Here is a 21,670-nt window from a genome sequence, read left to right as displayed (position 1 = left end):
GTTGACTCAGGGATCGAGACGTGGCTGCACGATGCGTTACATCCATGCGGATAAGATGCCTGTCGTCTCGACTGCTAGTGATACGAGGCCGTTGGGATCGAGCACGGCATTCCGTATTACCCTCCTGAACCCACCGATTCCATATTCTGCCAACAGTCATTGGATCTGGACCAACGCGAGCAGCAATGTCGCGATACGATAAACCGCAATCGCGATAGGCTGCAATCCGACCTTTATCAAAGTCGGAAACGTGATGGTACGCATTTCTCCTCCTTGCACGAGACATCACAACAACGTTTCACCAGGCAACGCCGGTCAACTGCTGTTTGTGTATTAGAAATCGGCTGGAAACTTTCCTCATGTCAGCACGTTGTAGGTGTCGCCAACCTTGTGTGAATGCTCTGAAAAGCTAATCATTTGCATATCACAGCATCTTCTTCCTGTCGGTTAAATTTCGCGTCTGTAGCACGTCGTCTTCGTGGTGTAGCAATTTTAATGGCCAGTAGTGTATGTCACATATTTTGATACTCACAAACTCACTCATCAAAAACTATAAACTATATAATTAAGTCTGTATGGAACTCTCAGAGCGCCAGTCCTACTAACACTTGGCCGGGTTTTTTAGTTTTAAGTGACTGTTTCGCAAAACTTAGAGAACCAGAAATATTGTACAAGCATACAGTTCTTTATTTTATATGTAAGTATGCGAGAAATATCTACGTCGTACAGAAGTGACACACTGTGAGTCCTCGATGTGCTTCGACAAGCTGGCTCTCTTGCAGGCGTACGTGTCGTGCTCGTGGGGTATCCCGCACATCGGCTACGTGCTCATGTGCTACGGCGCCGTCAACTGCGCGTCCTCGGCCGTGGTGAGCTGGGTGTCCAAGTCCGTGGGCCGAGTCGTCGTCATCTCCATCTACCTGCTGTTCTACGCGCCCATCCTGGTGACGCTCTTCTTCTGGCAGCCCGACCCCACCGTCAGCACCGCCGCCTTCTTCATCTTCGTCTCCTTCTGGGGGGTCACCGACAGCGCCTTTCTCGTCGTCAACGGTGAGCCTACCTTTCACCCTCTCTGGGAATCAGTGACGTAGACCATTGTTTTGCAGTGTACTGCGGACTTAGAGAGGTCCTCTAGATTAACTAAAGCCTGCGGGCATTTGCGCGGATAAAATATTATATAATGGTATGTCGTTGTCGTCCTCGTCATTGTCATCGTTCCAGAATGAGATTTTCACTCCGCAGCAGAGTGAAATTCTCATTCTAGAAAATTACCCAGGCTGTGGCCAAGCCATGTCTCCGCATTTATCCTTTCTTTCAGGAATGCTAGTTCTGCAAGGTTCGTAGGAGAGCTTCTGTGAAGTTTGGAAGGCAGGAGACGAGGTACTGGCAGAAGTAAAGCTGTGAGGACGGGGCGTGAGTCGTGCTTGGGTAGCTCAGATGGTAGGGCCGAGTTCGAGTCTCGGTCCGGCACACAGTTTTAATCTGCCGGGAAGTTTCATTGTCATCGTTGTTTTCAGTCCGAAGGTTGGATTGATCCAGCTCTCCATGCTAGTGTGTCTTGTACAACACGCTTCATCTCAGCATCACTGCAGGAACCTACAGCCACTTGAACCTGTTTACTGTGCAAAACCCTTGGTATCTATCTATAATTTTTACCCCTCACACTTCCACAAAAATCAAATAGACGATTCCTTCATGCCATTAGTTGTGTCCTCCCAATCGATCCCTTATTTAAGTTCTTCCCTAACACTTTTTGCTCCCTAGTTCGCTTCAGTATCTCTTCATCATATATTCGATACATTCATCCAATCTGCAGCATTCTTCTCTAACAACGTATTTCATTAGCTTCTATTCTCTTCTTGTCTGTACTGCTTACTATCCACGTTGGGCTGCACTCCATACAAATACTTTCAGAAAGTACTTCCTCGCAGTTAAATTTATATTAGATATCAAAATATTAGTCCTTTTCAGGAACGCTTTTCTTGCTATTGTCAGACTGTATTTTATAGCCTTTCTGCATCAGCCGTCGTTGCTTATACTATGGCCAAAAAAATTAAAAGTCGCGTACTACTTTTAGTGTCTAATTTCAAATCTATTGATGTGTAAATTCTCTCTCTGCCGCTAAATGAGGGACTTTTTTGGTTGCCAGTCGCTTTTCGCTACTTTTATTTTCGAAACACCTTCAGTGCTCCTTTTTAGATATGTGTCCTGGTCTGTACAGTCCAAGATGTCGTTTTCTTGGCGTTGGGTTATGGATTTCACAGTCATATTACTAGTATGTTTTTAAAATAATAGAATAAAATAAATATAGCTTTGAATTATAACTGCGAAATGTGCAACCCAACGCCAAGAAAGGGACACCTTCGGCAGTATAGAAGAACCAAACACAGTTCGATCGTGACACGGTGTAAAAATTACCTCTGGAGATGCTTCGAAAATAAAAGTAGCGAAAAGCGTCTGGCAACCTAACAAACAGCATTTCATTTAGTCGCAGATGCAGAATTTATACACCAAGAAGAGAGCAACATTTAAATGCGCCACTACTTAACGACGGAAGGTACATGAAATGGGAATATTCTCGAACGAATCATTCCTTCCGCAGTGAAGAGAGAGCCGTTACGAAATTTCCTGGCGGATGAGAATTGTCTGCTGCACCGGGATACAAGCCCAAACACTTTCGCTGTCAATGGCCTTACCGGTTGGGCTACCTAGCTGCTATTGACAAACCGCTTTCATAACCTCAGTTCTGTCAACATCTATCTCCTATATTCTAAACTTTCATTAGCTCTTCTGTTACCTTACAGTTCTGGAAGAAACAGCATTCATTTTGTAGGTAGAGAACTTCCGACGTCCTGCCGCAAGGAGTTCCTTAACTTTGATGGCAGAAATATTCATCCTTCTTATCTAAAAGGAGATCAGGATAATGCCTCAACGTTTGTTTTAAGCCGAGTTATTGCGCTCTGAATTTTTTTATCAGCCTTAACTGATTTCATACAACCTGTTACGACCTTCCCTACTTCACAGAAACAACCAACCGATTCGGCCCATATTTGGCAAATCGCTTGTGTGTAACATAAAATGAAAGACTCTAAGACATTTTGGCCCAACCTCATGCCCCATTTTTTGAGGAAACTACCCTAAAATTTCATTACGCGCAATAGGCGCAATTGACGGTATCGGTAGGTAATTGAAAATTGAGCATTTTTCGTCAGCTTACACAGAAACTTTTCCGACTTCCGCGTTAAACGAAAGCGCCGCTTGCGTAGCGGCCAAGGCATCTGGCTCGGAGAACGTGCGTTCGATTCTCAGTTGTATTCTGCAGGTTTTCTTATTCGTATATTTTGCGCGTCAAATCTGGTAGGAATAGGCGAGTTAGAAAGATAAGTAAAAAATAAACCAATAAGGAATAATAGCAAAGTAGGCAAGTAAATTTCTCAAACGACTTGGATTTGTAAAGAATTAAAATTTAATCCTTTTTTTTTTTTTTTTTTTTTTTTTTTTTTTTTTTTTTTTTTTTTTTTTTACTATGAGTCTTTTACTCACTCTGTTAAATGTCTTCAATTTTCTTCGAACAATATAAACATTCGGAGCAAAAATATCTCGCGGCACCAAGAACATCTAACGAATGCAATCTTCGCACAATTACATCATTCCTTCTGAAGATCTGGGGGAAAACAAACTTGGATTACATTTAGAAATATTACTTTTTCGAGAATTTATTTTGATGTATCCACGCATTGATAACATTTCCTGAAAAATCGCTGCTGAAAGTTAATTATGAATTATGCTGTGGATCGTTACTGGATCCACTCTGTTGTGCAATTTGCATTGGGTCTCCTAAAGCAGACTGTAATTTTGAAGCCTGGAAATAAAGATTTTAACTTGACAGTAAAAATGGAAATCACACGACTGAAGCAGAGGTGTACTGTTTAGCGGTATTACTTCTACCGTGCAAGTCGGTTGACCCTCGTCATTTATAGATATGATATCATACATGACAGTGTTAGTTTTTCCACCCCATAAATCGAGTATCAGACAAAATGTGCATGGCTTTAAAATGTTGGCAAGATATGTTTTGTAAATTGAATTTTTCTATTCCCCAATTTGAAGCATGTTAAGTAAACATTTTTTAACGAGTCGGTTAAATGACTGACTTCTTCTATACCCCGAGGACCATATTAGTCGTTAGTTTCTTATAAGCACGGGAAAACTATACGCAAAAATTTTCCGGGCACTGATGGAATATTGCATCATGTACGAATGCGTTATTTTATGTACATTACCGAGTGCGAGAAGGGTTAATCGACTGCGTTATTTTATGTACACTACCAACTGCGACAAGAATTAATCTTTCTCCCTTATGCGATAACGTGCGCCGAATGCTCCTCTTCGCAGCCATCTTTCTCAGAATTGCAATACAACGAGGATTAAAATTTTAAATCTTTTCTCATCCAAGTTGTTCGAGAAATTTACTTGTCTATGTTGTTATTATTCTCATTGATTTACCTAACGTATTAACTCTCCTCTTCCCGACAGTTTCGATGAGGAAAAATACAAATGAGAAAAAAAACTGCAGAATGCTATTGGGAATTGAATACAGGTTATTACAGAGCTACACTTCCTGTTAGTTAAGATTTTTAAATGGCACGTGCACCTAATATTTTCTGTTGTTTGGGAAAGGCATCGGGTCCGGACAATAAGGAATATCAGGATAAGAGCAGAAATAGCTGAATCGTTATCGCGCGACTTCTTTTGCACGATAACGATCGATAGAAATTTTGACAAAAAAGGAATAATTAAGAAACTGTTAGTGAAGTCTGGATTAAATGACTAAATCCGTTGTAATTTTAGATTGCAAATTACTCAAGAATGGCCGCTATCTCACTGTGTGAACAAAAATTATTGTATGATTGTTAATTGTTTATAGCCAGTAATTACGAACTAATTACTGAATTGTGATCAGACGAGAAAGGAACCAATAGTACTAACTCGAACTCATATGAAAAAACACAATTAATACCATGACTTAACGTTAGTCAGAAGAACAGCATAATAATTTGTACTGAACACATGCACGTAAAAGTTAATTGTTCATATGTGTGTGAAATCTTATGGGACTTAACTGCTAAGGTCATCAGTCCCTAAGCTTACACACTACTTAACCCAAATTATCCTAAGGACAAACACACACAGCCATGCCCGGGGGAGGACTCAAACCTCGGCTAATCCCGCGCGGCTGAAAGTTAATTGTTTGGAAAACATTTCAAGTAATGAATAACTTAGTGTTACTCACTATAATGAAAACTGTTGCTGATTTTAGAAATGCAAATGTTCAGAAATACTTGGAAAGTTTGTAATGTTTGATTTAGTGAAGGATAAGTAATTTTACGCTTCTCTGTGAGCAGAGTTTGCAATGCACACAAAACCATGAAATGTATTATTCTGAAGTAATATTTTGTCAACGTTCATTTAAATTATGCATTTACTCTTTAATTTTTAGTCATTATTCTTTAAGTAGTTGTTTTGCCAAGCAACAAAGTTCACTGTAGTTAAGTGACAGTTTTATTTAGTTCTCGGTTTAGTAAACTGCACTTGTTTATTTTAGGCACCGAAATTGAATAAGTTCATTACTTCCCCACTGGTGGTGTTCTTGGAGTCAGTAATGGTGATAAGACAGAGCCCTATTAGGTAAATGATTGAGGTAAAATTCAATTACACTAGAACAGTTGCTGCACTAAGCACTCCATTATTCAGTTAAGAAAGAAATGGCTCTGAGCACTATGGGACTTAACATCTGAGGTCATCAGTCCCCTAGAACTTAGAACTACTTAAACCTAACCAACCTAAGGACTGGCGACTCCATGTTGTCTTGTGCACTACGACCAGATAACAGGTATACTTGAAAAACAGTGCATCCCAATTTAAGTTATACAATATAGCACTGAAGATGGTCACTCAGTGACAGAAAATCGATTTTGCAATAGTAAAAAATATACGACCAATGCTGTCTCTTTTTTCAACCTAAGGACATCACACACATCCATGCCCGAGGCAGGATTCGAACGTTCGACCGTAGCGGTCGCGCGTTTCCAGACTGAAGCGCCTAGAACCGCTCGGCTACTTAATTAAGAAAAACTACTTCGCTGGCTAACCTTGTACAATCTAAATATGAAACTAGTCGGATATTACTTTGATGAGTCGCTGCTGACGCGATGTAAGCCATTATTCGTCGGTAATGGATGGCAACAGGCTCTTCTTTATTGTCGCTCCACAAAACAAAGTTTGGGCCCACAGTACTCTTCTTGAATATTAATTCCTCTTGATGAGAATGTACTGTGCCCAATTACAACTACATAATAAGTGTGGCCACATATTTAAAATCTTGCAGTTTATTCGGTACATTCCCAAGCACCGCGTCTGCATTTGACCACTTGTCGCTAACAACTCTCTCGGCCTACTTATGCCTGACTCCGCGCTTACGCGCCCAGCGACAATACTGATACTCATTTCAAACATGTTCTTTCCTCGACTTACGGGAAAATATGCGTTCTTGCACCCTATAAATGTTGATGAAAAATGCTCAGTTTTCAATGATCTACCTGTCTTCTCAATTTTCAATCGATTCCGAGTCGTGAACGTTAAGGGTAGTTGTCCAAAAAACGGGCGGTTTGGAGTGGGGATTATTGAGTGAAAATATCTCAGAGTGTTTCATTTTAGGTTGTACACAAACGACCTGCCAAATAAGCTCCGGATCGATTGGCTGTGTCAGAGTATGATTTGCACCTAACGGCCTTGATTATTTGTTGTGTGTATTTCGATCTCTGTCTTTCCCTGCACTTCGCCTACTACGTGATCCTCAGTTATAATGTTAAGTTTCTCAACTAATCTCATTTCTGATGCTGCTCATTATTATCCCCTTTGTTTGGTTTACTCTCAGTCCATATTTTGAGCTCTTTAAACTTTTAATTCAATTAAGCAGGTCTTTAAGTCTTTCTCACTTGCACAGAGGATAAAAATGTCATCAGAAAATGTTATTGATGTCCTGTAACACAATCCAAATGCTGAATCTTTATTTTACTCCCTCATTGCCTCTTCGATGTACATGTTGAACAGAAAAGGAGAAAGACCACGCCTATCTCTTACACCCTTTTTAATCCGAGCACTTCGTTTCTGGTCTTCCATTTTTGTTGTTCCTTCTTGATTCTTACTCAAACTGTACATTGAGGAGAGAAAAATCGCAGGATAGCAATATGCACCTATACAGATGGCGACAGTATCGCGTATACGAGGTATAAAAGAGCAGTCCATGGCGGAGCTGTCATTTGTACTCATGAGATTAATCTGAAAAGGATTCCAGCGTGATAATGACCGCACAAGGGGAATTAACAAGCTTTGAACGCGGAGTGAAAGTTGGAGCTATACGCATCGGACATTTCATTTCATAAATCGTTAAGAAATTCAATATTCCGAGATCCAAAGTGTCAAGAGTGAACCCAGAATACCAAATTTCAAGCATTAACACTCACCATGGACAATGCAGTGGCCGAAGGCCTTCACTTAACGATCGAGAGCAACACCGTTTGTGTAGAGTTGTTAGTGCTAACAGACAAGCAACATTGCGTGAAATAACCACAGAAATAAATGTGGGACGTACGACGAACGTATCCGTTAGGACAGCCCGGCGAAATATGGTGTTGTTAGGATATGGTAGCAGACAACCGACGCCAATGCCTTTGCTAACAGGACGACATCGCCTGCAGCGCCTCTCTTGAGACCATGACTAAGTCGGTTGGGCCCCAGACGATTGGACAACCATGACCTGGTCAGATGAGTCCCGGTTTCAGTTGGTAAGAGCTGACGGTAGGATCCGAGTGTGCCGCAGATTGTACAAAGCCATGGACCCAAGTTGTCAACAAAGCATTGTGCAAAAAGGTATGGGCCATGCTTACATGGAATTGACTAACTGAACCGATCATTCACTGGGAATAATTATGCTCTGCTACTTGGAGACCATTTGCAGTCACTCGTGGACTTCAGGTTCCCAAACAACGATGGAATTTTTATGGATGACAATGTACAATGTCACTAGGCCACAATTGTTCGCGATTCGTTTGAAGAACCTTCTGGACAATTCGAGCGAATGATTTGGCCATCCGGATCGCCAACATGAATTCCATCGAACGTTTATGGGACGCAATGGAGAGGCCAGTTCGTGCAGAAACTCCTGCAGAGGCAACACTTTCGCAATTAAAGACGGCTGTAGAGACAGCATGGCTCAGAATTTCTTCATGGGGCTTCCAACGACTTGTTGAGTCAATGACACGTCAAGTTGCTGCACTATCCGAGCAAAAGGAAGTCCGACACGATATTAGGTGATGTCGAATGCCTTTTGTCACCTCAGTGCGTATTACCTGTCTCTCTGCACCTTGCACTTATTTTTCTGAGAATTTCGAACACTTTGCACCGTTTTACGTTTACGAATGATTTCTGTAGATCGACAAATCCTATGTGGGTGTCTTAATTTTTCTTAAGTCGTTGTTTCCATGATGAAGCGAAACGTCAGAACTGCCTCTCAGTGTCTATACCGTTTTTTTTCTAATGCCGCACTGATCGTCATATAGCAGATAACCAGTTTTCTTTTCCTTTCTTCTTTCTCAGCAGTTTAGCTGGTTGTCCTTTGAAATTATCTTCTTCTTCACTTCATGGAGTGTGCTCCTCACCTACCCCAATCTCATTTTAGCCATTTCTTCTGTGGTTTCCTGTGATCACGTTTTCCTGTTCTTAGTTGAATACTTGTTATGCTTCCTTGTGGCATCATCATTTCAGTATGTTACACCGATTTTAGTCTGTTTAGTTTCATTAATTCGTTAAGTGAAAAAATTCCTAACTCATCTGTGATGTCGCAATTTTTTCCTGATCCCTCAGACTGCAGCTTTTCGTGCACCTCATATATTTCTTTAGACTGCTCTGTACAATCATTTTGTCTTGTTTTTTACTGTCCACGACTTTGAGCCTTATGTCAGAACTGATATAGCCATTGTAGTATAATTTATTTCCTTTTGTTTCTTCCCGGACTATGCTGCCTAGTGTTCTTTTTCTACTCTACGACACATTAACTGACGTTTATTTAATTTATTCGGTACATTATTTTCAAGTATGCAGCTCACATTACATCCTAGAAAGTTAAAATAAGAAAATTGTTCTGAAACATGACCACCTAACATACAGGGTGTTTCAAAAATGACCGGTATATTTGAAACGGCAATAAAAACTAAACGAGCAGCGATAGAAATACACCGTTTGTTGCAATATGCTTGGGACAACAGTACATTTTCAGACGGACAAACTTTCGAAATTACAGTAGTTACAATTTTCAACAACGGATGGCGCTGCAAGTGATGTGAAAGATATAGAAGACAACGCAGTCTGTGGGTGCGCCATTCTGTACGTCGTCTTTCTGCTGTAAGCGTGTGCTGTTCACAACATGCAAGTGTGCTGTAGACAACATGGTTTATTCCTTAGAACAGAGGATTTTTCTGGTGTTGGAATTCCACCGCCTAGAACACAGTGTTGTTGCAACAAGACGAAGTTTTCAACGGAGGTTTAATGTAACCAAAGGACCGAAAAGCGATACAATAAAGGATCTGTTTGAAAAATTTCAACGGACTGGGAACATGACGGATGAACATGCTGGAAAGGTAGACCGACCGCGTACGGCAACCACAGAGGGCAACGCGCAGCTAGTGCAGCAGGTGATCCAACTGCGGCCTCGGGTTTCCGTTCGCCGTGTTGCTGCTGCGGTCCAAATGACGCCAACGTCCACGTATCGTCTCATGCGCCAGAGTTTACACCTCTATCCATACAAAATTCAAACGCGGCAACCCCTCAGCGCCGCTACCATTGCTGCACGAGAGACATTCGCTAACGATATAGTGCACAGGATTGATGACGGCGATATGCATGTGGGCAGCATTTGGTTTACTGACGAAGCTTATTTTTACCTGGACGGCTTCGTCAATAAACAGAACTGGCGCATATGGGGAACCGAAAAGCCCCATGTTGCAGTCCCATCGTCCCTGCATCCTCAAAAAGTACTGGTCTGGGCCGCCATTTCTTCCAAAGGAATCATTGGCCCATTTTTCAGATCCGAAACGATTACTGCATCACGCTATCTGGACATTCTTCGTGAATTTGTGTCGGTACAAACTGCCTTAGACGACACTGCGAACACCTCGTGGTTTATGCTAGATGGTGCCCGGCCACATCGCACGGCCGACGTCTTTAATTTCCTGAATGAATATTTCGATGATCGTGTGATTGCTTTGGGCTATCCGAAACATACAGGAGGCGGCGTGGATTGGCCTCCCTATTCGCCAGACATGAACCCCTGTGACTTCTTTCTGTGGGGACACTTGAAAGACCAGGTGTACCGCCAGAATCCAGAAACAATTGAACAGCTGAAGCAGTACATCTCATCTGCATGTGAAGCCATTCCGCCAGACACGTTGTCAAAGGTTTCGGGTAATTTCATTCAGAGACTACGCCATATTATTGCTACGCATGGTGGATATGTGGAAAATATCGTACTATGGAGTTTCCCAGACCGCAGCGCCATCTGTTGTTGAAAATTGTAACTACTGTAATTTCGAAAGTTTGTCTGCCTGAATATGTACTGTTGTCCCAAGCATATTGCAGCAAACGGTGTATTTCTATCGCTGCTCGTTTAGTTTTTATTGCCGTTTCAAACATACCGGTCATTTTTGAAACACCCTGTAGTTTGGAACATGGATGGTCTTCTCCTTTAAAAACTATAATCTAAGTCTTTGTAGGGAAAATATTGAAATTGCATATGTAGTCTAGGTAGTGTACTACTCTTTGTACGTCGACCTCACTCAATATAGCATGCAACAACGAGAGAGGATGAAAGGTGTTCCTAGCGGCTTGTATAGGACAGACCGAGAGGGATGTAGGCGGAATGGGAGAAGTGGATTATCAGGCCGAATTAAAGTAATAAACTCCAAAAAAATATTTTGTTATTATTGCAAATACGTGTTACGAAGGGTGCTCCAGGAAGAATATCCCATGTGCCAGTAGCATGGGCAACAGAGTAGGTGGACACAAGTTAAAAGGTGTTAAAGAGACCAGTGATACACTCAAAGGAATTATCCGAATGAGACAGAAGTCAGTAGACTGATGTACATGTACAGACAAATGATTACGATTTGCCGGCCGGGGTGGCCGAGCGGTTCTAGGCACTTCAGTCTGGAACCGCGCGACCGCTACGGTTGCAGGTTAGAATCCTGCCTCGAGCACGGATGTGTGTGATGTCCTTAGGTTAGTTAGGTTTAAGTAGTTCTAGGTTCTAGGGGACTGATGACCTCAGATGTTAAGTCCCATAGTGCTCAGAGCCATTTGAACCATTTGATTTGATTACGATTTCAAAACATCTGGATGATTTATTCAAGAGAAAGAACTTCACAAATTGCAGCGCGTTGGACTAACTCTGACCTTTATACAAGCAGTTGGCTTGGCATTGATTCCTAGAGTTGTTGGGTATCAAATTCTGTACAACTGGCGCATTGGATCGCCAAAATTCCGAGATCGTTGGAGGGCTCCACCCAGAATGCGCCAAACGTTTTCAGCTGGGGAGAGATCTGGCAACATTTCTGGCCAAGATACGGTTTGGCAACCACAAAGACAAGCATTAGAAACTCTCGCCGTGTGCCGGTGAACATTATCTTATTGAAATGTAATCCTAGGATGGCTTCCCATGAAAGACAACAAAGTGGGGCGTAGGAAATTGTCGATTTACCGCTGTGCTGTAAGGATGAAGCAGATGACAACCAGAGCGGTCCTGTTATGAAAAGAAATGGCACCCCAGATCGTCCTTCTGGTAGTCAGGACATACGGCGGGCGCCAATAGGTCGTTATTCCAACGCTGTCCTGGGCACCTCCAGACATGTCTTCGGCCTGTAATCTCATTGACTGGAGTAGAACTGTCTTCAGTTATGAGTCCTGCTTCGAACTGAGCCCTGATTACCAGTAAAGAGGTGTCTGGAGACACAACCCACAACCAGGAGTGATGGTCAATGCCATTTCTTTTCGTATCAGGACCCCTTTGGTTGTCATCTGTTTCATCATTATACCGCAGCGGTACGTCGATGATATTCTATTCCCCATTCTGTTGTCCTTCAAGGCAAGCCATCCTGGACTTACATTTTAGCAAGTTAATGGCCGCCCACATGTGGCGAGAGTTTCTAATGCTTGTATTCGTGCTTGCCATGCACTACTTGGGCCAACAATGTCCCCGGGTCTTTCTCAGCCGAGAATGTTTGGACCATTACCGACAGGGCCTTTCAACCACCTCGGAATTTCGACGATCTAACGAGCCAATTGGACAGAATTTGGCACAATATCCCTCAGGATGACATCCAACAACTGTGTTAATCAATGGCAAGTCGAATAAGTGCTTGCATAACGGCCTGTGTTGGACCAACACTTTATTGACTTGCTCAATTTGTAAAGATATTTCTCTTGAATAAATTATCCAAATGCTCTGAAATTGTAATAATTTTTTTGTCCATACATGTAAATCACATTACCGATTTCCGTCCCATTTGTACAATTCCTTCGTGGTGCAACGTTTCTTTCTTCTTCTTTTTCTTAGAGTGTATTTCAGGACGAATGCGGAATATTAGAAAGAGGAGCAACTTCCTGTAGAGGCAAGGGCAGAGGGCCTAAGTCATATGCCCTGGAGAAGAGCTACAGCGCAAGAGACGAGGAGACCGAGATGTAGAGAAGGAAAGGGCGAGATCCAGAAGCTTCTTCCGGCAGGCAGGCACTGGAGGCAGCCACATAGTCTCTCTCCCACGTTTCCTAGTTGATTATACGTAGTATGTAGAATTATGTAACATCTTGGACTACGGCCTGTAAATTCATTAAGCATACAGTGGCATATGTAGCTGGCTGGAATAACTGGGTACTGAATGCAGAATCTTAGGAACGTAGAACTGCGCTAAAATTTTTGATGTCTTGAGATCTACAGTGTGACTGACAACTGGGGCTGTACACGCAATTACTAGATTGTACAGTCCTAAAACTTGGGAGCCCTGCTCGGGAGAGTGGACTACAAGAGAAAGTGGCAGGTCAGGTAGCTTAAGGTGGTAGCCCCCCTACTCGACTACCTAGCTAGAGACTGGTCATCTTTTAATGGGGAAATCTCACTACTCAGAATTACCAGCCAGAGCCAGACAGAGTTTGAAATCATGTCTACAGCAACATTGCTCATTGGACACGATTGCCTCCCCACCCAATCACCCATTTTAAAGACATTCCACATCAACAGTTACACAGAATCTTCTTTTTCTTTTACCTTTTCCTATATGGTCTGTCTCAAAAGTTGAGAGAACAAAACTTTCAAGAGAATCAAAAGGGCTAGAGCGATGCAACATTCAGCGGGAAATAACAAATGAGACTTGGCTCAGCCGCCTTTGTGCTGTGACAGAGTGAGTATCATGTTCAGCTCGTGATGTGTTATGGTGACACGTCGAGACTCAAGATGCAGTTGTTAGTCGAGGAGGGAGAGGCGATCAGATTTTGCGTTAAACTCAAAAAATTGGGCTCTGAGACAGAGAGTCTGATTCCAGAAGGAGAGGAAGCAATGTCCGAGCCAAGAACTTACAATTGGCACAAAATGTTCCAGCGAGCGAAAAAATGTCGACGACAATGAGTGATTCGGCTATCTGCCAAACGCACGAAAATGTGGTGATCATGCAAAACGTTTTGAATGGGGATTGACACCTGAGATTAAGGATGGTAGTAGAGATTTGCAATAAGCCCAAACCGAATGTTTATCACCTTTAGAGAATCGAATAAGGGATGAGAACGGTCTGCGCAAATATGTTTCAAAATTGCTGACCGACGAACTGAAAGGAATCTGTGCGCTGAAGTGTCTCTAGTTGTTGGAAATCATGACAGTGACCCTAATTTTTGGGAAAGAGTAGTGAAAGGCGAAGAAACATGGATTTTCGAAGATGATACAGAATCAAAGTGAAAAAGCAGCGCGAGGCACATGAACAGCTGAACTCACCTGAAAAAGGCAAATGTGAGTAAATCTGAGGTTAAGACAACGCTCATTTGTCTTTTCTGACTCCAAAGGCGTGATTCGTGATTCATAGTCAATATGTGTCTCAAGGACAAACAGTTAATGGCCAGTATTACACTCAAGGCCTCACCCGTTTATGGGATAGGATAAAGTGCGTCAGGAAAAACATCGTTAACAACTGGATTCGGCATGACAACAATTCACTGAGCCACCGCGGCCTCATCGCGCAAGAGTTTCTCGCTTGAGAACGGTATGGCATTAGGGTCGTGGGAGGGGGTAAAGAAGGCTTCGACACTCTTCCTTAACCCTTAAACGTCCCAGATGCGATCTCGCAGACTGCTAGCGTTTATTGTTACTCTGTTGCTAATGCATAGGTGAGGGGTAGGAGATTACATAGTTGTCTAGTCGTTCTTTCCTGAAGCTGCCGCAGCTTTCTTTGCCAGTAGCCGCTTGAATGTGATGTGGACCCATACTATTACTGCTTCTTTCGTGCTAGCATTCTCTGAGGACAGTGTAGGAAGTGACACTGTATCAGACAGTGACAACGAAACTGGAAGTGAACATTATTAAGAATAGGAGCAGCACAAAAGTGAAGATGAATTGTTTCGCCACCTGTGAATTTCTGTAATGACACAAGTGTTCAGAGTGATACAGACAGAAGTGTAGAGGGTGAATCTTTAGCTAAAGTTTCAGCTAGAAATATATTTGGTCGAAACAAATATCGCTGGTCGCCGAAGCCTCCTCCAATTATGGGTAATACGCTTTGTTGGACATAAGTGGGGTGAATGCGTTTGTCCTTCACAGTTCCTGCAAAGACAATACTCAGGTGAGCTGCTTTATTTTTTTGAAGAAGCTTGCATACTCGAAGGTGACACAACAGATAAAAAGCGAATCAACAACTGTCACGTACGCTGTGAACTTTGTGCATCCAGTCACCGTGTTTTCGGTGTAGCAGAACCGAGAGTAGAAGTCATTGTAGAACATTTGGAAAAATGCAAAACATGCTTCACCTGTTATCCAAAAAAGAAGAGAAAGATGCCTTATATATGCCATTGTTGCAAGATGCTAATCCGACTTGACTTCTCTACAAAAAGTTCCAGTGAATGGAAAAAAAAATCTGAGAAGGAAGATACCAATCTAAAAATGTACTTCTATAATTTTCATTTTTTGAATTTTTTATCCCTTTATTATTACATGGGTAACAAACAACAAAAATATAGCAAGAAGTAAAAGAGTGGAAGGTATTTGAGTTTTCACAGCATCAATAGTGTCATGTAACATTATGTTAATTTTGTGCAGTTTTCTGTTTAAATGTTTACTCATAAAAATAAACTTTAAACTTTATTTGAATTTTTTTGTACAGTATTAACATAACGTTCTACATTAAAAAAACTGAAATACTGCTCTGATATTGCTGAATGCAATTTTTACGGCTACAGGTTGTTTCAAAAAGGATTTTACAACTTTGAAAATTCATATAAATTAATTCATAGTACCTACAGAGGTGACTGTGTGTCAATTTGTAGAGAAATACATCAAGTTTTGTCTCGCATAGTTCGCTAGTGCTAAATCGCACCGTAAGGCAGTTGCGTTAAAAATGGCTGATTTCACTGGACCCGAGTGTGCTAGCTGTGAGTTTTGGTTTGAAGAATCGAAGCCTGCGACAACAGTTCAGTGTAATTTCCATACCAAGTACGCTAAAGATCCTCCTAGTAGGCCTACAAGATATGAGTGTCATAAATGTTTTTTAGAAACAGGATGCTCGGTAAGACAAGGGAAATCATGAGGTCGTCCAAGCACATCTGACGACGTCGTTGAGCGAGTGAGACAACGTTTTGTCAACAGCCGTTCGAAATTGACCAGGTGTGCATCTCGCAAACTGCAAATCCCACATACGACTGGCGTGTATTGAGAAACTGTTTGCATTTGTAATTGTGGAGACTGACGATTGTACAAGCAATAAAAGACACTGGTAAAATTGCTTGCAAGATCTTCTTTGTGGATATTGTAAATCGTTTACACGAGGATGAACATTTCTTGGAAAAAACCATCTTTCCTGACGTCGACTTCTTACTTAAGTCTCAAGATTAACACTCATAATTATAGGATTTGCGGCAGTGAAAATCCACATCAAACATTGCAGCATGTTAGTGATAGCCCTAAACTCACAAGTTTTGTGCATTGAGGAAGAACAAGTGTACGGCCCCTTATTTTTCCGTGAGAGAACTATCAAAGGATATGTTACAATAATTTTTGATACCACAGATCGAAGAGGACGACCAAGAACGAAATGTTTACTTCATGTAAGGTGGTGCACCACCCCACTATCTGGCCGACGTCCGGAATTTTCTCAGTGACTGTTTTACAGGTCAATGGATTCGCCGTTATGCGCCAATTGCATGGCCCTCACGTACTGTAGAACTGACACCACTCGATTTTTTTAATGGGGATTCATCACAAATATCATGTTTGTACCTCCTGCGCCGACTTCTCTACCTGAACTGACAGCAAGAATTTACGCCACCACTAAGCGCGTTTGGGCAGAAATTGACTTCCGATGGGATAACGAATGGAAGCCACATACAACATCTTTAGTTTAAGGGAAAAAAACTTGATGTGTTTCCCTACAAAATAACACTAAACCCAGCTCTATATCTTCTTTCAATAAATTTATATGTATTTTTAAAGTTTTGAAACACCCTGTAGTGGTCTACAGGCCGCAACTGAGGCAGATTGTGACAAAAAGTAACCTGAGAAATAAAGGGTTAAGGAGATTTCCAATGACAGCTTTCAGAAAGCCTACGCAGACTGGGTGAAGCGTTGGAAGTAATGCATAGATATGGAAGGAATGAGATTTTCACTCTGCAGCAGAGTGTGCACTGATATGAAATTCCTGGAAGATTAAATCTGTGCGCCACACCGAGACTCGAACTCGGGACATTTTCCTTTCACGGGAAAGTGTTCTACCATCTGAGCTACCCAAGCACGACTCACGCCCCGTCCTCACAGCTTTACTTCCGCCAATACCGCGCCTTCTACTTTCCAAACTTCACAGAAGCTCTCCTGCGAAACTTGCAGAACTAGCACTCCTGGAAGAAAGGACATTGCGGAGAGATGACTTAGCCACAGCCTGGGGGATGTTTCCAGAATGAGATTTTCACTCTGCAGCGGAGTGTGCGCTGATATGAAACTTCCTGATATATTTAAACTGTGTGCCGGACCAAGACTCGAACTCGGGACCTTTGCCTTTCGCAGGTAAGCGCTCTACCATCTGAGCTACCCAAGCACGACTCACGCCCCGTCTTCAGAGCTTTACTTCTGCCAGTACCTCGTTTCCTACCTTCCAAACTTTACTGAAGCTCTCCTGCATTTCACGTACCTTCCGTCGTTACGTAGTAGCGCATTTAACTGGTGCTCTCTTCTAAGTGTATAAATTCTGCTTCAGCGACTAAATGAAATGCTGTTTGTTTGGTTGCCAGACGCTTTTTGCTACTTTTATTTTCGAAACATGTCCAGAGGTAATTTTTACACACGTGTCACGATTGATCTGTGTTTGGTTCATCTATACTGCCCAAGGTGTCCCTTTCTTGGCGTTGGGTTGCACATTTCGCAGTTATAGTTCAAAGTTATATTTATTCTACTTTATTATTTGAAAGACATACTAGTAATATAACTGTGAAATGCGTAACCCAACGCCAAGAAAAGGACATCTTGGACTTTACAGACCACGACATGTACGTAAAAAGGAGCACTGAAGGTGCTTCGAAAATAAAAGTATCAAAAAGCGCCTGGCAACCAAAAAACTCCCTCATTTAGCGGCAGAGAGAGAATTTACACATCAATAGATTTGAAATTAGACACTAGAAGTAGTACGCGACTTTTAATTTTTTGGCCATAATATAAGCAACGACGGCCGATGCAGAAAGGATATAAAATACAGTCTGGCAATAGCAACAAAAGTATTCCTGAAAAGGACTAATATTTTGATATCTAATATAAATTTCACTGCGAGGAAGTATTTTCCGAAAGTATTTGTATGGAGTGCAGCCTAACGTGGATAGTAAGCAGTACAGACAAGAAGAGAATAGAAGCTAATGAAATACGTTGTTAGAGAAGAATGCTGCAGATTGGATGAATGTATCGAATATATGATGAAGAGATACTGAAGCGAACTGGGGAGTAAAAAGTGTTAGGGAAGAACTTAAATAAGGGATCGATTGGGAGGACACAACTAATGGCATGAAGGAATCGTCTATTTGATGTTTGTGGAAGTGTGAGGGGTAAAAATTATAGATAGATACCAAGGGTTTTGTACAGTAAACAGGTTCAAGTGGCTGTAGGTTCCTGCAGTGATGCTGAGATGAAGCGTGTTGTGCAAGACACACTAGCATGGAGAGCAGCATCAGTCCAACCTTCGGACTGAAAACAAAGATGACAATGAAACTTCCTGGCACATTAATACTGTGTGCCGGACAGAGACTCGAACACGGGACCTTTCCCTTTCGTGGGCAAGTGTTCTACCATCTGAGCTACCCAAGCACGACTCACGCCCCTTCTTCAGAGCTTTACTTCTGCCAGTACCTCGTCTCCTACCTTCCAAACTTTACAGAAGCTCTCCTGCAAAAATTTGCAGAACTAGCACTCCTGAAAGAAAGGATATTGCCGAGACATGACTTAGCCACAGCCTGGGGGATGTTTCCAGAATGAGATTTTCACTCTACAGCGGAGTGTGCGCTGATATGAAACTTCCTGGCAGATTAAAACTGTATGCCGGACCGCGACTCGAACACGGGACTTCTACCTTTCGTGGGCAAGTGCTCTCCCATCTGAGCTACCCAAGCACGACTCACGCCCCGTCCTCACAGCTTTACTTCTGCCAGTACCTCGTCTCCTCCCTTCCAAACTTCACAGAAGCTCTCCTGCGAACCTTGCAGAACTAGCATTCCTGGAAGAAAGGATATTGCGGAGACATTGCTTAGCCACAGCCTGGGGGATGTTTCCAGAATGAGATTTTGACTCTGCAGTGTGTGCTGATATGAAACTTCCTGGCAGATTAAAACTGTGTGCCGGACCGAGACTCGAACACGGGACCTTTGCCTTTCGCGGGCAAGTGCTCTACCATCTGAGCTACCCAAGCACGACTCACGCCCCGTCTTCAGAGCTTTACTTCTGCCAGTACCTCGGCTCCTACCTTCCAAACTTCACAGAAGCTCTCATGCGAACCTTACAGAACTAGCACTCCTGGTAGAAAGGATATTGCGGAGACATGGCTTAGCCACAGCCTGGGGGATGTTTCCAGAATGAGATTTTCACTCTGCAGCGGAGTGTGCCCTGATATGAAACTTCCTGGCAGATTAAAACTGTGTGGCTCATAGAGACTCGAACACGGGATTTCTACCTTTCGTGGGCAAGTGCTCTACCATCTGAGGTACCGAAGCACGACTCACGCCCCGTCTTCAGAGCTTTACTTCTGCCAGTACCTCGTCTTCTACCTTCCAAACTTTACAGAAGCTCTCCTGCAGGACTTTGCAGAACTAGCACTCCTGGAAGAAAGGACATTTCGGAGACATGGCTTAGCCACAGCCTGGGGGATGTTTCCAGAATGAGATTTTCACTCTACAGCGGAGTGTGCGCTGATATGAAACTTCCTGGCAGATTAAAACTGTATGCCGGACCGCGACTCGAACACGGGACTTCTACCTTTCGTGGGCAAGTGCTCTCCCATCTGAGCTACCCAAGCACGACTCACGCCCCGTCCTCACAGCTTTACTTCTGCCAGTACCTCGTCTCCTCCCTTCCAAACTTCACAGAAGCTCTCCTGCGAACCTTGCAGAACTAGCACTCCTGGAAGAAAGGATATTGCGGAGACATGGCTTAGCCACAGCCTGGGGGATGTTTCCAGAATGAGATTTTCACTCTGCAGCGGAGTGTGCGCTGATATGAAACTTGCTGGCAGATTTAAACTGTGTGTCTGAACGAGACTCGAACTCGGACCTTCGCCTTTCGCGGGCAAGAGCACACAGTTTTAATCTGCCATGAAGTTTCATGGAAGAAAATTGCTTTGAGATTTTTAAGGTTTTATACGTTAAAAGCGATAAATCTCTTTAAAAAAATTTATTCACGAAATTTTTGGGACCTACCCCGTATGCTCAATGTGCATTTCTTGTGTAACGAGAAATCGGTGTGTTTTCCTTGCCCGCAGCACTGTTCGGCATCCTGTTCCGCGGCAACGAGCAAGCGGCGTACAGCAACTTCCGGGTGTTCGAGAGCGTGGGTTTCATCGTGTCGTACGCGTACAGCCCGGTGCTGTGCACGCACGTCAAGCTGTGGCTGATGGCCGGCCTGCTGGCTGTGGCCGCCGGCTGCTACTGGTCCGCGGAGTGGCTGGCGAGGCGCCGGAACGCCGCCTCCTTCTGGCCGCACGACAAGCAGAGGGAGCGCCAGCACCAGCACCAGCACGACCATCACAGAGGCTCCTACAAGAAGCCCGCCGGCAAGGCTCTGCACGGCTGGTAGTGACCCGATGAAGTGGGGAGGGCACAGCGACTCGAGACAACGACCCACACCCACAGCCTTCATTTGTACGTCTACTTACTAACGAGAGAACTGATGTCTTCCCAGTTTCTTTGGATATTATACCCCGTCGAGTCCCATCGTGACCACACACAGCTGTTATCGGGGTTGGAGGGAACTGAGCTGCTGACAGGTCTCGACGGTCGTACGAAGTCGTACAGTGCACAGTGCTTCACCACTGACGTTTAGCAGGGTACAGCGATGTAAGCGGCCGTACACAGTTTCGGTTGGGACAAGAAAAGTAGTTTGAAGTTTTCTTCACGCTCTTCCTCGGCAGACACTTCTGGCAGTGCGCTAAACTGCATTATCCCACTGGACGTCTTTGTTATCCGCTTTGAATAGAGCCATTCCCTTTTGCAGTCCAAATCAGATCGGTCAAAGGCTTCGTTACGAATTGGGTCATTTTTGCTAGACAACACCTTGAAAACATCCCATGCAATGCAAAGTAGTGTCCATCTCTTTAATATTTGTTGTGCCTGTTCTCCAGCAGTCTCCAACTAGTATACCTATGCCCATCTGTTCTATCAAACAATAAATGTGACTCATTGAGGTTGTATTGTATTGTATTGTATGTTAACCGGGAACCTAGAAACGACGGAGTGGCACCGTCCCCGCCGCCGCTGCAGTGATTCACAACCCCACGATGACTACCGCAGTCCACTTCACACCTCCACCACACCGAACCCAGGGTTATTGTGCGGTTCGGCCCCCCGTGGACCCCCCCAGGGAACATCTGACACCAGACGAGTGTAACCCCTATGTTCACGTGGCAGAGTAATGGTGGTGTACGCGTACGTGAAAAACTTGCGCAGCAATCGCCGACATAGTGTAACTGAGGCGGAATAAGGGGAACCAGCCCGCATTCGCCAAGGCAGGTGGAAAACCGCCTAAAAACCATCCACAGAATGGCCGGTTCACTGGGCCTCGACACAAATCCGCCGGGTGGATTCGTGCCGGGGACCAGGCGCTCCTTCCCGCCCGGAAAGCCGCGCG

The 21,670-nt window shown here is 43.4% G+C and overlaps 1 protein-coding gene across 1 annotated transcript; it reads left to right on the top strand.

Annotated features, from left to right (window-relative positions):
* Nucleotides 1–752: 752 nt before the first annotated feature.
* Nucleotides 753–21,416, top strand: LOC124798443 (protein unc-93 homolog A-like). Its single transcript, XM_047261900.1, has 2 exons — nucleotides 753–1,050; nucleotides 20,307–21,416. Exons 1-2 carry the CDS (start codon nucleotides 753–755, stop codon nucleotides 20,618–20,620), a joined length of 612 nt encoding a protein of 203 aa, XP_047117856.1. The 3' UTR covers nucleotides 20,621–21,416.
* Nucleotides 21,417–21,670: the final 254 nt, after the last annotated feature.

The sequence above is a fragment of the Schistocerca piceifrons genome, chromosome 1 (genome assembly GCF_021461385.2).
Source record: "Schistocerca piceifrons isolate TAMUIC-IGC-003096 chromosome 1, iqSchPice1.1, whole genome shotgun sequence".
NCBI classification, from domain to species: Eukaryota; Metazoa; Arthropoda; class Insecta; order Orthoptera; family Acrididae; genus Schistocerca; species Schistocerca piceifrons.
The sequence above is the reverse complement of the archived record's forward strand: the minus strand, read 5'-3'. Positions and strand labels throughout refer to the sequence as shown.

Bases quoted from the DNA above. Each gene is read 5' to 3' on its own strand.
- LOC124798443 (XM_047261900.1), top strand. From the start codon at position 753: ATGTGCTTCGACAAGCTGGCTCTCTTGCAGGCGTACGTGTCGTGCTCG. The intron at 1,051-20,306 runs GTGAGCCTACCT...CCTTGCCCGCAG, and splicing joins CGCCTTTCTCGTCGTCAACG to CACTGTTCGGCATCCTGTTC.